The sequence below is a fragment of the Topomyia yanbarensis genome, chromosome 2 (genome assembly GCF_030247195.1).
Source record: "Topomyia yanbarensis strain Yona2022 chromosome 2, ASM3024719v1, whole genome shotgun sequence".
Taxonomy (NCBI): Eukaryota; Metazoa; Arthropoda; class Insecta; order Diptera; family Culicidae; genus Topomyia; species Topomyia yanbarensis.
In genome coordinates this window covers 164,609,051-164,627,983 of record NC_080671.1, presented here as the reverse complement: position 1 = coordinate 164,627,983, position 18,933 = coordinate 164,609,051, and the positions used below count along the sequence as shown (strand labels likewise).

Here is an 18,933-nt window from a genome sequence, read left to right as displayed (position 1 = left end):
CATTAGGTACTTTTTGCCACAATTATATAGTAGGACCCCCTTAAGAGGTTAGTGAGGTATTGTCTCGCACTATAGGATTCTATAACTATACCTTCCGTTATATTTTCCAATTTCAAGTTCACATACTTTTGAATAAATACGTGATCGAGCAAAAAAAATCTATTTTTCGAAAATTTTATATGAGACGCCCCCTTAAAAGTTCATGCGAGCAAATTTCTAATTTGGAAAAATATAACTCTGCCATTTTCAACCGATTTTGATCATGTATAGGCCGTTGGATGCGTAATTAAATGTTCTCTCTAAATTTCTGTTAAAACAAAGACGCTTCCTAATAAAAATGTTGAGCAATTTTCATATTTTTAATGAAAATATTTCCAAATAATAGTTAATTTCATATTGTTGTCCCAAAACCGCATAGTACCAAATACAAAAATGTTAATACGGAATGATCAGACGATTTTTCGAGGACACGAGGACACCCTATGATACACCGAAGCAAGACGGGTGTGAACATTTTTTTTCTGTGTGTGAGTGCGGTTGTCATTTTTCTTTAATGAAGCCGAAAAAACAAGAGGATATGAAGAAGAAAAGCACAAATAGTTGACGTAGTCGGCCCTTCTGTTGACATAAGTTTTGTTTCGGTTCGGTCATAGTAAATTTCATCGGTTTTTTGAGGTAGAGAGTGTCCATAAGTGTTCTAAACGATAGATCCGAAGTGAATCTCGGCCTCTTCTCACTTTTCATCGTGCGCCAAAGAATCAGGATGCTCGTTCGGATGTTGATGTTTACTTCAAGGGCCCCGGCCGCCATGTTTAATTTTGCAAGTATAATACTAATACACTCAAAAGCGTCAAATGTTCCCACCTTTCTCTCCATCTTGACACCGAAGTACACTGTCAAAATGACAGTGTACTTTGATGAAATAGTGTTAAAACTGGCTGCACGGATGAATTGTTTAGCAACGTTTGACACATGCAACAGGGTTACCAAAAATACAGAATAATCTGTATTTATACAGATGTTTCAGCCATTTTCAGACCAAGAATCTGTATGCACAGATATACAGATTTTTGCGTGTATGTACAGATATACAGATTTTTGAAAAATGAAGTTACAAAAACTATTTTTTTTTTCCTTTTTTATTAACGACTTATAGTGAGTCAATCTTTTTCCTTTTTGTTATATTGTAACGACATATAATTTGTCGGCTCCGACAGCATAAGTCATTAAATTGACTTTACGCTTGTCCGGACATGCCGCAGACTCAGGTGATTCGCATTTAATGCCAAAAGATCCTGACTCCTGCGTTGCAGAAGACAAAGAGTTAAATAGCCGGGAAACTCTAAGCTTGTTCATTGACCCTACTCCACGCTTTTCTAAACTTTCTTACCATAAACCGGGGTGACTTTGATCATCGGGGTAACTTTGAACACTCGAAACTTTTTTCGTAGATCGCTTATTAAACTAAAATAGTCTTCCGAATCATTTTAGTTTGAAATGATTTTCACTCTAAAATTATGAAATACTGGTTTGTTATACTTTTTGAGTATTTTGTTCGGTTTTTGGGTACAAAAACTACAAAAAACCGAAATTTGACTTTACCTTATTTTTACGAAGCTTCATAAAGTGTCTATTTTTTATAAAGCAAATAAATCTCAGATTTGAGCAAGAATAATAAATTACAAGCAAGATTTTATTTTCCTTTAAAGTGGGATGTATCAAGTAAATCTTTTAAGAGTTTGTTTATTTTAAATACAATTTTTTTGTGAAACTAGTTGGCAATTATTTCAATTTTTTTTAAGCTTAAACTCGCAACATTTTTTTATTGTTCAATATTCAAACGTGTTAAAATGGATGAAACATTTTGTACATTGATAAAGCAATGAAATAAAACAATTTTAGCAGTTTTAAAGGTTTTCCGAATCTTTTATTCTAGTTGGACACAAATTATACGAATTTTTGTTACTCGAATTTTACAGTACATTGAATACTTTGTATAATACCAATTAACATGTATTTAACAATGAGTATCTTCCCAGAATTAGTTTAAACAAACATTTGAATGAAAAACATTGACATCAATAACTTAATGTGGGTGAACATGCAGGTTATCAAAGTCACCCCGGAATACAAAAACGGACATCAACTTGAAATCATTTTTGGAAAAATAGCTGTAAGCGGACAATTTTATGTAAAACCATCCAATCTTGTTCTCCTTACATCAGTACATGGTTTGAAAATATTAAACTTGAAAAAAATGTGTTGCGTCTAAAAATATGCAATGATTTCTTCGAAAAGTGATCAATGTCACCCCGGTTTACGGTACTTCAAATCCTCGCTCTCCCTTGAGTACTATGGCTCTTAATATTTGAAAAATACTTCACCTTCCAATACCTTGCTAATTATATGTCGTTACAATATAACCTCTATATTAAAATATACATTCATTTTTGAGAGTGGTCACTCACTCTGAAAGGTAAAGGTTTGTAATACACTCAGGTTAGCACCCAGAAAACGGTTGGCTGAAGTTTGCTTCCAGAAACATTAATTGTATTGCTCTGTGACTTTGTTATATCACATTTTTTTGTCCGCAAATCATTATGTGAAGAAAATTATTTTTCCATTGTGCAAATTCGATAAAGTTAAAGTTTCTGGATGTAAAATATCAGAACGATTTGTAGTGTTTCTTTATGAAAATGTAAACAGGTCCTTGCTTGACTGATTTAAACCACAGGAATTAATATTTTCGATAGATAATCCAGCAAAAGATTAAACTACTCAACTGATTCGATACAGATATAAACACAGATTTTTCGAGGAGCAAATACAGATGAAAAGATTTTTTAAGACAAAAATACAGATTTAATTTTGGCAACCCTGACATGCAATTCTAACGCTTTTTTCCGATACTAGCAGTGACACCATTCAAAGAAAATCAACAGTGAATATTATCAGACTTGGTTTTAATTCCTATTTAAAAACTATTGTGTTTTTTTTTTGCATCCTATATTGCATGGTTCAGTGATCGAAAGTCAAAACATCGTATAGTATTTGAAATTATTAAATTAAAATTTGTTTTTGCTATTTAAACCGACAAAATGATAGTATCACCTCTTTGGCGATAGTTTACTTTTTTGGTCCCACGTATCACCATTGATATTAATTTAAGGTTGTAGGATCAACAATCCCGAAAATTTCAATTTGATCGCATAATGTTGTTGGAGTTGTAAATATTCAATTATGATGTGTTATGTCTTTCTCTCGCAAATGTTCAGAATAGAACATTTAAGGAAAATTTAACATTTTTTTGTATTAAAATCAACTGTGCGGTTTTAAGTTTTACGGTATGCAGAGTCTATATGGAACGGTTCATGAAATTTGATGTTTTATTTTCATTTGTCCATATATATAACATCAAGGAAACTCGTGAGTAAACTAGAGCTATCTGAAAAAACTCATGTTTGGTTTATGATTTGTGGAGCTAATTACCATTTGAATTAGTATGTTCCAAAAAAAATAAATATTTGTGCCTGTCTAATCTACATGACGTCCCTTTTTTGAATCCGGATCCATGCGAAAAGTATAAAAAATAAGCTACCGCAACAATCTCTAGGTTTTTAAATGATACAATATTGTTTCATTAGTATTACACCGGAACAACATTTCACCAAATCGGAACTGGTTAACAACCAATCTGCCTAAATTTAAAAAAAAACTCAAGCAATCGTCCCAACTCCCCCCACGCCACGGTGCGCCATCCGACCAGAGCAAAAGTGCATGATCTCAGAAGTCGGCCCGATATATTTTTTTCTTTTTCACCATCCCTGTTAAAGTCGCTTAACAACTACGCCATAACCAATTTACGACCCGCATGTGTGCAGCACCCAACGAGCACACCGTTCTCGTGCATGCTAAGGCCCATAAACGTGAACGTAACGCAATGTACCGATCGACCTGCAAGCGATCCGCGCCCCAACATCACTGACATGTATGTAGATTGCTTGTTATTCATTACCGCTCGATTGTGCTGTTTTATCCCTCAGCATTCTCATCCGCAGCCAGTCCGTGCGCAAGATATAGTTTTTACAACATATAATTAAACTTTCCTTAAGTATTAAACCTAAAAACTTGCTAGTTGTTACTTTTACACAAAAAAGTACACCATGCCTTAACCTATAGTCTCCACACAGAAGTACGCCTGAAACTCGAAATGAAATAATTTAAACTTCATCTTAAACTTAATATCACATTTTTAGCCGACGTAACATGTACGCCGATAATTGATCATTCCGTTCGGTCGGATCCCTGTTTTGTCCGCTTGGTTCGCATAATTTACAGTCCCCGGAACTCCCATCACAGCACGGTCTCGTTACCGGTCAGGCTCATCGTTTGCGAGGACGCCTTGTAAGTACGTGGTTTTCGATTTATGTGAGAATGGGAGGGATATTTCCTTGCGTGTCGTGGAGGAATTTTACCCAACGACACCGATACCAGCGAGTTCTGCGGGCAAACCGTCTGATACGATGCCGTCGAATAGGGTGATTGGGGAAACTTTGGTTGCGGCTGCTTGTAAACTGGATGATTGATCTTACTGCGACAGAGACCGGCAATTCGGGGACCAACAGCCCACGCGGATGCCAGCACACCCACCAGCAGCTCTATCACCGCCCGCAGGATGAACGGCCAGATGGGTGCTTTAACCGAGGACACCGGTTCCAGCGATGGATGCGGAACATTCAGCCAGTTTTCTCGATAGGCAAACTCGTAGAACATTATCACCAACAGCAGAAAGCTCGGAACTGAGTAGATGAACAGGAACTGTCCCATTCCAGTGATGTGCACCGGAAGATTGTTGACCAACAGGATCGACGAGGAACGTTTCCGTAAGTACGCCGTGAAGAGGTATCCCGAACCGATGACCCAGTAGGTAAGTAAGGGGACCACGACGAAGCCGAGCAGTGCTCTGTCGGACTGGTTTCCGATGAAACAGGAGCCTGGAATAGAGAAACAAAAAAAAATATTATTAGGATTATCCTGTTTAAACAATTGAACGATGTGTATTGTACTGTACTATTAGTCAACGCATGGGAATGAACAAAACATGTTAGCAAATTAACAAAAAAATTCAGTTCAATGTCAAGACGGAATGCAATCTGCTTCCGATCAGCAACTTCGAAGCAAAAACATGTTAGACATTCCGTCACGAACACTTGTCCTGTAACGATTACATTAAAGCGCCCGAGCAGGTTTAATATTTTTAACTTCTGCATTGCACTGAACAAGCTGCTGGGTTCCCCAATTTAACATTTGCACTTAAAGCGATACGAAGATTTATCAAAATGTCCAATTTTGTCTCAGCAAAAAAACAGCTACATTCAGTCACATGACCCAGAGGCTAAATTTTATCAAAAATGATCATATTTTTTACCGCTAGGCAACTCTTTCCGGACTACTCAATCGATCTAATCAATCAAGTTTTGACATACATAGAACCCGCACAGATCCGCGCACACGAACGGAGGGACACTTATCACCATTGCTGTCGCTTGGTCGTGTAGCCTTCCAGTTCGCTTGTCGAAACTGTCCTGGTCTGATTGAACAGTAGTGCCGGTCGGTCCCGCCAGTACTGATAAGGCTTTGAAATTTACGCGTCGCGTTCCAAATCTTATCAGTGTTGTGTAGGTACCTTACCTACCTGCGGAACGGCTGGATACCTTTCGAACCTTCCAGCAAATACTTGCGTGTCAGAAAGGGGGGAACACAAAATACCGTTTGTTTTGTTTGGTTCCTACGTTTGCGCATTTTTTTTTGTTGATGTATGCCGAAAAAATAATAAAAATAATGGCAATAACATGAAGCAATCGCGATAACACGTGAATCCACTACTGGTTGTTTTATGACCCCTTCGCCAAGTGATATCCTCGCCAGAACTGCTTTCGAACGAGCCCCATTGGATAAATATAGGCACAATTTGGTTTGCAAGCGCGTTAGGAGCCAACAATAATCAAATAAGAGATTATGAATTTTATTGCGCCGAGGAACAACGTTGCAATTGATTTTTTTTCCTGCCATGTCGTATATATTGTCAATATGTGGCATTAATTTCTTAGATTTTATTGAACTGCGAATGTCGGTTGATAAACAATTCTTTCAACATTTTCCCCCGTGACAGCCTAATCATCGAAAATCAACTTATTTGAAGTGCAATCAATAAAAGTCGTATTCAAGCAGCCGATATCATAATTGATCGGCCATATCTAGTGTGATATTGTATATATTTGAGCGTTTATAAATAGTGTTGACCGAAAGCGAACCGGAAACCTCATATCATCGTCAGCAGCTGACAATGATTGAGAACATATCACATTCGTTGGCTTTGCCGACACTCAACGACAATATGCTCTACTTCATTCGATATTATAATTTGTTTATTTATACAAAGTTGGGAAACGTGCAGTGGGCGAATTGGGCCACTTCTTAGAAGAAAATTCGTTAGTTAGGTAGTCTGTCAGATGACTATAATTTCTTTAACTGTGGACATAATTTTTGTGTTATAGAACTGGTGGTTAGACAGACTTGTGGAAATTTAATGTTAAAAAACTATAATCATAGATAACAAACCATAAAGCCGAATGGGGGTGAGCGTAGCGTGGTTGGTAAATCGATAGCCTTGTACGCAGTGCACCTGGGTTCGAGTCCCGACCCTGCACATAGGTTTAGAAATTTTTCATAAGAGATTTTTCTAACCCGAAGAGGCGTTACGGTTTAAACTCCTATAATCGAAATAAAAAAAAAATCTATTGTACTAATAATTCAATTTTTTTGGTCTTTTGACTTAAGTGCCAATACCTTATTTAGGACTGGTGGTATCCAACGGGGGAAAACGATCGGAAATGGTGAGTGAAGCTAAGCAATCATGTGAAAAAAATTCCCCCCAGAGGCGAGACTCGAACTCGCAACCTTTGAGACTCCGGCCCAATGCACTAACCCTTATGCTCCCTGGGTATGATGACATCCCAGAAATAACATATGGTTATCCCACTGGCGACAGTGATCGTACCCTGCCTGCAAAGCGAGAATCACACACAACGGCAGCTGATCACCACAACACATTTGATCTATTTAATTTCCCCGCTAGATACCAAGGCCCGGGTTTTTATTGTCGTGTGATGTCTAATTTTAGTTCATTACCCATCGTACTTCGGTGGGTGACAGAGCTAATGAAGACTGTCGATTTCTGGTCCCTTGCCCAGTGAACAGAGGTATGACGGGAGCGAACCCGTCCGTTCGAATTAAACTAATAATTCAATTTTTTGGTCTTTTGACTTAAGTGCCAATACCTTATTTAGGACTGGTGGTATCCAACGGGGGAAAACGATCGGAAATGGTGAGTGAAGCTAAGCAATCATATGAAAAAAAATTCCCCCCAGAGGCGAGACTCGAACTCGCTACCTTTGAGACTCCGGCCCAATGCACTAACCCTTATGCTCCCTGGGTATGGTCGTTGGTTTATTTGTGGAAAACACTCATTTAAGGTTGATCAGAGTAAGGGCAAAAATCGAAAACGAAAAAAGCAGTTTTTCCACACCGTGTGTTAAATCTTTATAAAAAATAATCAGCAGTATGTAACAATATTCTACATAAGCTGATTGATGTTTATGAAGATCTAACAAACGGTGTGGAAAAAAACTGCTTTTTTCGTTTTCGATTTTTGCCCATTCTCTGTGCAACCTTAAATAAGTGACGCAAATGGTGATTAGACTGGCTCAACATATGTTATTTTCAGCACAATACTTTTTGAGTTCCTTATGTTTAGTCTAGTCTAGCCTAGTCTAGTCTACACATACACAGCCAATACATGTAGGGATCCTGGAAAATTGCAGACGTCCACCCACAATTTTTCTTGTCATTATTAATGTTTGTGGCACATATTCAATATGACACAAGCATTAAAGCGGCCAGGCCAACTGTGCAGCGTACAAAATAAAGATGAATCAAAATTATACGGCAATCAAATTATTCATTTAATGAATAATTTAATCAACGAATTATTTTGAACCTTGAATAAGGAAGAAACGTGGACAACCGTACACAACCGTTTACTTTTTGAGTTCCTTATGTGGCATTAAATTCCTGGGCGAAATTTGGGAGCGGGTAATTGCTGCCCGTGTTTGCGCATTGCGTTGCAAATTTGTATGGGATTTTATAAGGGAAAAACAATTATTTTGCATTTACGTTAACCCATTATGTCCTAGCGTATGAAATTTCATACGCAAAAGCAACACATTTCTGGATCATACTTGTTATACAATAAAGGCGTTTTCAAACTTCTGGTCTTCTGTGAACGTTAACTAATACCCTATAGTTTATAATGTGTATGCTCAATAATCTTTTTTTTATAAAATTCCATTGTGTTTACGAATGTCAAAGTTAGACAAATTTCAAACCAACATATACATATCATTAAATTTCTCTTCTAAATCTCTAATTCTTGTTTTGGATTGAGAACCAATGGGCAAGAGAGGTGTGAAAGATGTGGCTCAGTGCGAAACAATGGAAGAAATTGATGAAACAATTGCGAAAATTCTGCTGGTAGTTCAAGGTACGCTAGGCTGAACCGATATTTTTTTTTCCTAAGGCAAAATTATTTCCTCTTTAGGACCCGGAGAGGATTCACAACTTTCTCGTTGATTCAGTGCATTCAAGGTTAACAAATGCTTAATACGTTGCAAATCATGCCTGGTTCTAACCAGAATATTTTTTAAGTAAATTGTAAGAAAATGTACTTTTTCTTAAAATAATTGCAGAGATTGAGAGAAAGTTGGTTTGATGAAACGAACCAATCATACGACGAAACGGCACGAAAGAGGGGAGAAGTGTTAAAATCATTCAAAAAGGTGCTAAATTAATGATCTCACGAGGTTGAAGATATTATTCGATTTTATGCTAAATATAAGCATATTAGCGGAAATTTCCCAGTAATGATTTTTTGATACCCTATCAACCCAGCGTATGAAATTTCATACGTTATTTTTCCCATACTTAATTCGCCATAATATGAGGGCTCACGAAGTATTTTATAAATTATCAAAAGTTTTAACATAGCTGGGTTATAATGGGTTAATAAAGATCGCTATTTCACTCAATATGAAAAACCAGCTTTATAAACAGTTAAAACCTTGGTTAACAACTTTGTCAAATACTGTAACTAGCTACGAAAAATAGTTATCACGATTTTAAAACTTATGGTTCAAATCCAATTCATTATTTTTTTTTTGGGATGATCCATAAATGACGTAACATTTTTTGAGTGATTTTTAACACTCCCTCCTCCATCGTAGCATTTCGTCACAAAATTCTATATACCCCCCCTGATAATTACGTAGCTTGACGGTAACCCTTACCCCCCTCGTTGTACCCGTAAAAAATTAAAAAAAAATCAAAAACGATGTTAGTTAGATGAAACGGGTAAGATTGTCGTGACATCAGGTCAACCCCTATTCCCCTTTAAAAAAATCTACGTAGCATGACATGACCCCCTACCCTCCCTGTCGTCACACATCATCACAAAATACAAAACTCTCCCCTCCCCCCATATAATGCTACGTCATTTATGGATGGTCCCTTTCAACACTGCAGTGCATCACCGACAACGGCATTTAAACTTAAATAAATGAGAATACATCCATCGCAAAGACTTGCTACCTTTGAATGAAATATTCAAAATGAATTGCTGAATAATTTCTAGATTGTTTAGTACAAGATATAGAATCAACCCTCCCGCAACTTGACGTTTAGCCTAAGTTGCATGAAACCACCGTGTTTCGAATGATGTCGCCACCATAGAACGCCGTCCACAAATTGCGATACTGTAAATTTCTATGCGAGAAAATAATTCCGTGACGTCTTCTACGAACTTGTTTTCTTTATTTATATTCGGAAGTGGTAATCAAGATGCTCATTTCAAAACAGCGTAATAATTTAATATAAATACAAACAAGTTAATTCGTCATTCTGGAGTTTCATAAAAGGATTACAAATTGTGCGAAATGTAAAATGCATGATTTGATTTGAGTGCGCTTCTAGTGTGATTTTTTTCTTCTCCCGTCGCCTTTGAAATATCTTTCGCATATGACAATTTTCGAAAGTTTGTCGTTAATCTTGAATACATTTAGTTTCGTGATTATCATTTTTCACTTCTTATTTAACAAAGGCGGGATTGACTTCGATTGTTTATTTCTGACAGCATGCGACATTTACGGTGCAAAGGTTTCCACAAAATTCAGAAGTGATGACAGCTCATTTTCTATCGGAGAGAGAGGAAACCAGTCCAGTATCATTGTGTGTGTTGTTTACATTGCAATGCAAATATTACTACCTAATATCTTAAAACTGAATGAAGATGCTCACTAACTAGCATAAGCGCCGCTTGTTTGTATGCTGATGATTCCAAAAAATCATGAATCATTTAAAAATAATGCATCGGAATAAAGATGCATTATTTTTATAATAAAACAACACCAAACCCAAAAAGTCTTCAAAAATGAATTATTGGAAGTAAAAAATCTGAATAAGAAAATTTTCACTGTGAACAAGTTTACGCTTTTTTTAGAAATTGCTCTTGAATAAAGATTGATCCGCCATTTTAGACCCACAGACCCAAAAAAAGTGGTTTCAACGATTTGTATAGGAGCTGTCAAGTTGTTCCCCCTCTGTATAGAATACATCTTTATCGCAGTAGGGATGGGCATAGCGTAGTTGGTAAATCGATTGCCTTGTACGCAGCCTAGCTTCGATTCCCAACCCCGCACATAGGGTTAGAAATTTTTCCCAAAAGAGATTTTTCTAACCCAAAAAGAGGCGAATGACCATAAGGTTTAAACCTATATAAACAAAATAAAAAAACTTCTTCGCAGGTTTAAACCGTCGAATTAAGAAGTAGTCTTTCGTATTTGAGTGCTGCTACTATTTAATGGCTCTGCTGAAACGGTACAACGGTACTCAACCATTTCACAAGCATGCATAAATTCATAGCACGAGCGTTCATAAGCTTTACATATATCGTCACTGTTGGGCTATCTTATGACAAGCGCCATTTCGTACACTTCGTGAAAAACGATTTTTAAAGTTTCAGATTGAATATCTTGAAACTTATAAATGGTACAAACAATTCAAAAAAGACAATTGATGCTTCTATCTACTCTGTATTAATCTCTCAAATATTACGAAGATCAGTTGACTATGTTGCGAGTTTTTACTATAAATGTAAACTAAAGTCGCACTCACACGTGTCATGTCAAAATTTGAATGACGTGTCATGGCAAATTTTCCATAGAAAAAAATCGTCAATTATTAACTGTTATTCATATCTTTGGCTTCATTTAGTCTGTAAGATGCATTTTGAAGGAAATGAATCAGGGAATCTAGAAAAAAATTGTTATTTTTGGTTACAGTGTTGCCAAATATGCTTGAGCTTGTGCGACCACCCCTGGCTGCTACTCCGTTATCGATCTGGACTAGCTGAAGTTGCACAGGGAATCAGGGTAGATAATTATGCCTGGGAGTAGCGAAACATCTTTCAATGTGCAACTCCTGGTGATCCTCAAGTGTTTATTGATGAATACCGTCGCCGACCAGGCCCGAACGTAAATCGCGGAAGGAAAGGGAAGGGATGTTAGTCCGATACTTGCTTTTGATAGAGCCCGTATATACTACTGCGCACTCCACAAGTATCACAGGAGGAGGAATTTGTAAGTAAGGGACCATTCATAAATAACGTAACGCAAAAATTGCCCAAAATTGACTCCCCCCTCCCCCCATGTAACAAATTGTCACAAATTTAGTTGTCCCCCCCTCCCCTATTACGTAACAAATTCCTTGAAATTTTTTTTTCTTCGATGAAAACATGTTACGTAACGATCTAGCTTACTCCCCCTCCCCCCTATGTCACAATATGTAACAACTTCTCGAACCCCCTCCCCCCTAAAAGCGTTACGTAATTTATGAATGGTCCCTAAGTATAGAAGTTGGATTCTACTTCTTCTTTGCCGACGCCAGAGAGGTGAATCTACTATATAGACTAGATTATCGATCCATCAACTCAAGGACCGGGAACCAACGGTTTTACTTCCGAAGGAAGACGTGACCACAGATTTTTCACCTCAGAAAAATCTCAACGACTTCGGCTGGAATTGAACCCAGGCCAACTGGAATGAGTGGCGGTTACGCTTACCACTCAACCAATGGCATTTATATTACCAGTTAAAAACTTAAACTACATTTTCCTCACAATTTGTGTGTTTTTCTTTTCGAAATTATTATGCCATTTTGTTTCTCAGATAGTTTTACATATAAAAACATCTTATACATAAAGATAACTTGAGCCAATTCCCAGATACAGCCATTTGAAGCAAAAAAATAAAAATTTCTCAGCGCATTTCTCGCTATATCTCAGTAACCAAGCAGAATGTCAAAATTCTGAACGTTGTAGAGATTTGTTTTAACAATGTTATGGCATATCTAACTCAGTTTACCCCAAAATGGCGTTTGTTATAAGATAGCACAACAGTGACGATATGTTAAAACCTGATGGCTGTTTCCGAAGTCCGACTTAAACAAATGCATATCCATATATCGCTTGAAATCTCGGAATTGCTTCTATAGACGTTTTCGTCTGATAATCTAGGCAGGGACAGTTACTTCAAACAAACGTTTTTGATGAAATTGAGTTAGGTTCTCGCAGAACAGCGGTGGTTAGCGTTTGCGTTGTTAACGAACCTGAAAAAATTTACTTCAGCTTAGAACCCAACCCAATTTCCAGAACTGTTTAGTTTCAGCCTCAAGCAAAAACAACATATGAGTTATTATGTAAATTTTTAATGTTGTGGATGCTATTTCCCTCAGCGACGATTGTAGTATTATACATATCTAGGTCTATTAAAATACTAAGAAAGTAGGGTAATTTGGTGAGAGATGACGCACATTTCTAAAAATTTGAATTGCGGTCACAGTAAATTCAGCGAAAATCGATATTTAAACCATTTCCTTACAAGTGATGTTGGTAAGGGTGAGGTGGAGGTGGTCCCACCAGAGATTTCTTATTTTTTTAAGTAGCACATGATTTATACGTCTTCGATCGCTTTTCACATGCACATACCGTTGGAGTCTTTGTTCTTAAACTTGTAGGAATAGCAGAAGGATGTGTGGAGAAGTGAAACAGCAGGCACAAACAATGCCATTGCCATTACATAAATAAATGCAAAGACAAAAGATTCTGATTTCGGTCCGATTGGGAGCGGCTTCGGAAGAATAAGCGAAAGAAACGGATAAATGACAACAGAGAGCGGCAACGGGTGCGCATAGAAGCGGACCCGTTTTCCGATTAAACAATGCCCTTCGCGATCATCTCACCGATGCAAATAAGGTCTTCTTTTTAGCATGCCGCAACCAGACCCTCCATGCTTGTGATGCTGCTTAGGGATATAAAATGTGCAGTCCACCGTTTAATTGGAAGCATTTTTTGGTCCATTCTTGCGAAACGGCTAAGGACGAACTATACGCGCACCATAAGAACCGTCGGGGTTCGGATGGCGGCAGATTGCCAAAGGTTGATCTCGAATTTCCGTTTCACACTTTCTGTTGCACAGCAAGCTGAAAGGATCGGTCGTTCCGGCTGCAAAGACACGGGGAGTGATTCGGAGGCGGGCAGGAAGCAACGCTGTTCACTGTCATAAAAGTGTTGAGTAGAGGTAGTTCCACCAGGTTTGCACCTTTCACACTTCACGGGAGATGCAAGACCAAACTGCGGTACTAGCAGCAGAAATCCGTGTGAAATTTAGCGGGACAGCATAGCCGGTAATCGGATATGTTACGCTCCTTGAATTTTTATTGCGCTAATAAAAATTCGACGAGAACTATTTCCATTAGTGTGACATGTGCGGAATATGAAATATGATATGTTTCTACAGCTTCGAATTTGAATTAGTCTTTGGCCTGAACACTACTTTCAACCTACGTGCTAAGAGCGATCATCTTTTCTTTATTCTCTTTTATTTTTCCATAGGCCTCTGTCCGCACTGAGTGCCGATCACCGACGCCGGAGAGGTGACTCCACCATCTGAATCCTAGATATCGGCTCATGGACCGGGACCGATGGCTTACTTCCCTTCCAAAGGAAGACGTGACCACATATTAACGAGCTCGGCTGGGATTGAACCAAGACCCATTGGGGTGAGTGCCGGTCACGCTTACCACTCAACCACCGTCGCTTTCGTCTTGTTATTATGTCTTACTGGTTGAATTTTTAAATTAAATGAAAATTAAAATCCAGGAAAAAGATTACCGACAATGACATAAATACTGAAAATCTTTCCTGTGCCGAATAACGGCTGGTCTATGAAACCGACATTGATACCATCAGGCCAAGCAAGTCATACATAACGTACACTGTTAAAACTATGTATAAAATGCATTTTTATTTTTACCTACAGCAATGTTCACTACTTCCATAAATCTTCATAAATTGGTTGAAAATACTCATCTGCTAGCCAATGTTGAGATAGAATCGAGCCACAACTAATACCCACGATTGACCGATATGGAGCCTTTCTGGATGTACTGCTACTTGAGTTACAATATAATCACAACTTCTGCCTACTTCATTTTCCTGCAAGAGTAACCGTTTGCCAACTACACGGAAAGTCGTGCGATGAAAGAAAACAACAACAAAACCAGTTTTTCTTTTTTAAATTAACTGATTTCCGGCAGTAGCGATAAAAGTGATGACCCCAATGCAATGTCATTCAAGCAACATTTAAGAAGGGAAATGTTTATTTCTGTAATCATATTTGTTTTTCGACTAAAATCTCAAATAATGGTCACAGTATTGAACTTTAAAAAAAAAAATTGTAAAATCTCCTATTTTAAATAATCACTTATTCAAGAGAGCAACTTTTTCCACACAGGGAAAAACACGCGTTGAGCCAACTCCAGGCCGACTAACTCTGGGCCGTTGTCAGATTAACAACGAGGACCTGTGTTTAGACGTGGTGGTTGAAAATTCGCCTACACACTAAGAAAATATATAACCTTGAGCAGGAATCAAACCTGTGTTCTCCAGACTCTAGTAGAATTCGTTAATAACTACCACCAAACTTCCATCCAAATTCCTTTTCCACCGCTTCGGTCGATGCTTCTCAGTCTATTTTTCCCTTAAAAGTTATCCACAAAAAAACTATAAAAATGGAAAAAAATAGCGGGGTCTTGCAATGTAGCTATTATCTCGGAGCCATACCTTATCCCGACCAGCGATGGAAACTGGATATCATGTAACGCAAAATCCGCGGTGATTTGGACGACGGGAAGATATTCATTTCAGGAAGTGGTTGTTCGTGCAAATGAAGGCTTTGTTATCGCCAAAATCAATAAAGTCTTCTTCTGCAGCTGCCACGCATCTCCGCGGTGGACGATTGAATCGATTTAGAAAAATGCTCGATAAGCTGACAGAGGAGCTTATCGATCAGAGACCAGTTGTCAAATCCGGCGATTTCAATGTTTAGACAGTAGAATGGAGCAGCCGCTTCACCAACCCCAGGGGGAGTAGTCTACTCGAGGCCCTTGCCAAGCTGACCGTAGATGTTGCCAATGATGGTCCAACCAGCACCTACCGCCGAAAAGGTCGAGAATCAGTTATTTACGTTACCTTCTGCAGTCTCGGGCTGGCAGGATGTTTGAATTGAAGAGTATGCGAGGGGCACACCCACAGTGACCACCACAGTCGGAAGCAATAGAGAGTCGGATGCGCGTGTGACTCAATCCAATGAACGAAGGTGGAAAACAACGAATTTCGTTGAAACGTTGAGGCTCGAGTGCAATTACCTGTACGTCAGAGCAGGTGAAGTGATAACGGCATTAGTAAGGGTGTACGATGCAAACCCCGCACATAGGGTTAGAAATGTTTCCAAAAAGAGATTTCTCTAACCCGAAAAGAGGCGAATGACCCTAAGGTTAAAACTTCTATAATCAAAATAAAAAAGTGTACGATGCAACCATGCCAAGAGAGGATAAACGAAGGCCGCCTAGTCTTCTGGTGGAACTCGACGAGCCCGGATGAGACTGCAGAGATGTCGCTGAAAGAGCAACTCTAAGACCAGCAAGGCGGCAAAAGCCCCACTTAGTAAGAAAATCAAGCTCAGTAGGAAAGCCTGCCTAGATGAGCTTTACCGCAACGCCAATTCAAATCCGTTGTGCAACGCCTACAGAGCTTCCATGGTGAATATAAAGGCACCGGTAATACCACCGATCAGGTTCCCGGAGAGGATGAGAGTTATCGTAGAAGCGCCATTTTCACAACCTGAACTGAAAACTTGGACGCCGTAGGGGGCTCAGGATGACCACGAAGAAGGAGCTCGAGTAACCAACGAGGAGCTAATAGTGGTAGCGAAACCCTTGAGAAATAAGAAGGCCCCGGAAACAGACGGTATACTCAACGTCGCTCTGGAAACAGCAATCCTAACAAATCCGGAATTGTTTAGAATCGCGTGGCTAAAATGTTTGGACGCTGGTAACTTCCGCGACATCCCGAAGCAATAAAGGCTGGTATTGTTGCCAAAGTCAGGCAAGCTCCATGGAAATTCTTCAGCATACAGACCGATGTACCTGTTGAATACAGTTGACCAGGTTCTTGAAAGAGTTATCTGTACCAGATTTACGACATACAGGGAGGGAGAGAATTGCCTTCCCAATGTGCTGTTCGGCTTAGGGAAAAGTGTGGTCCTCTGTGGACGCCACACAAACGATGATGGAAGCTATGGAGGCTGCGCAGAAGCGAAAGAGAAGAGGAAACCGTTATTGCGGAATGGTTACGCTGGACGTAAAAAACGGCTTCAACAATGGTAGTTGGGCTGCGATAGCCGATTCGCTGGACAGACTAAGAGTGCCCGAGTATTCTGAGGATTTCAGAACCGAACAGTGATCTACGAATCTGATGCCCGCGAAAGAAGTGTAACCGTAACAGTGAGCGCTCCACAGGGTTCTATACTCGGTCCAACTCTTTGGAATGCTATGTACGACTGAGTGATTAAGCTGTGCCTTCCTGTGGCGTGAAAACTGTCGGTTTTGTGGACGAGGTGGTGTTTCTAGTGATCGGCGAATCACGAGAGGAAGTAGAAGCACTCGCCACGGAGACTATAGACCGAGTTGGTTTTGGTAAGCAACAGAAAGGCAGTGCAGCAGGCGATAATTTCGGTCGGAGAGTGTATCATAGACTTAACCCAAGAAGTCAGACAACTGGCAGTGATGATTCCCACATTGACTACGCATGCGGGAGGGCCGTATAGTGATCTCAACACTATCTCGGATCATGCCTAAAAATTCGGTGATCCGCATCAGTAAAATCGACTACTGGCAACGAAGAAGTACAGATTCTACTCGAAGAAGATAGCGAGTGTTATAGGGATCGAGTCACAAGAGGAGTTCGTAAACGACGCTGAGCTGATACCTACCATCAGTGTGATATCGCAGTAAACGGTAGATGGACCTAGAGGAAACGCCTGAGCATGTTGTCTTCAAATTCCCGCATTTCGAGCACGAGCAAAACGAAATGGAAACCAATGTTGGTGAGAACGTCAACATGAACAATATTGTCCAAGTAATGTGCGCCGACGAAGAAAAATGGGACGCGATGAACCGAACAGTCATTCAGATCATGTCAGCGTTATAACTATGGCGAGAGGAGTAACGACTAGTAACGTAGTAGTACAGAGGGGGGGGGGGTTGTCAAGGCACCGATGAAGCGGAAGGCACACTTCAACCAGAATCCTCGGACCGACCTTGACCATCGACAGGCGCGATCGGAGTAGAGTAGATCCAACACCGGGGACTAGACTGAGCGTCACGTATTGTCGACGATAGGTTATCTGAGGTCCCCTGAGAACCGGAAGTCATCTTCCACCCGGAATCGCAGGACTGACCTCGGCACTTGACTGACCAGCATCGTGATAACGGTTTCGAGAGAACTTTCGACGTAGGGAAATTTATCCGTCGAAGTAGACTAGGCCCACGTGCCGGGGACGAATAGATCGTGAAGTAGAACCGGCAAATGGTCGTCGGGGCGCCTGTGAACTGGCAGTCACTTTTCACCCAGAATCGCAGGATCGAGGACTACTCCGAGTAGTCCGTAGCGAATCACCGGCTTGAAACGTCGGAGCATCGGTAAACGCAATCCTCCACCTGGAATCGCTAGATGGACCTCGGCACTCTGCCGACCACGATTTCAGGAGACATTCTTTCGTCGGGGAACTCTCCGCCGAGGTAGGTTAGCTGCACCGCTGGAGACTACACCGAGTAGCATCGAACGTGAAAAACTACCAGCAATGAATAAATGATACCAGCGAGATTCAAAACCAGAATTGGATTAAAACACACATATTAGAGGGTAGGAGTAAGACGCAGGTTGATATGGTTTATTTTCCAAAAAGTGGCGTAGATGCAGCTGTCTATTGGCAGAATTTACTAAACTCGGTTGAAGGGGATTGATTTCTAGTCAAAAATTCATGCGACAGTAGAAACCTGCTGAAAAAAATTTAAAATTGACCCCTTCATGCCCATGTTGTTTGTGGACAACAACGTTTTTAAACATCTATAACATTTGATTGAGGCAAGATTTGTTCACAAGTAAAGCGAATAAATTTGACTATTACCTTTCATTTGAGTATTAATAGTTATTAAGGATCAGCTCTACAACTGAAAATAGTACAAATAGTCTTATTGGATTCCATTGGAGCAGTGCTACCAGGTACAGTTTACGTAGACGACGAAAAATGAGTTTTTCATATATTTTCGTTATGTTGCAATATTATTGAAAACTGATAAAACTTATCAATTTAGATTACCTTTGGCTATGTTTTCCACACAATTGGACCATTGTAAATATTC

The 18,933-nt window shown here is 39.5% G+C and overlaps 1 protein-coding gene across 2 annotated transcripts in view; it reads right to left on the bottom strand.

Moving 5' to 3' along the window:
- Nucleotides 1-3,007: 3,007 nt before the first annotated feature.
- Nucleotides 3,008-18,933, bottom strand: part of LOC131682002 (frizzled-4) — a 145,082-nt gene continuing 129,156 nt past the window's right edge. For both annotated transcript variants that reach the window (XM_058963130.1, XM_058963131.1), the window contains exon 4: nucleotides 3,008-4,994. In XM_058963130.1, coding sequence (XP_058819113.1) covers nucleotides 4,354-4,994 — 641 coding nt within the window. In that variant the 3' untranslated portion in view covers nucleotides 3,008-4,353. The remainder of the gene's footprint in view (nucleotides 4,995-18,933) is intronic.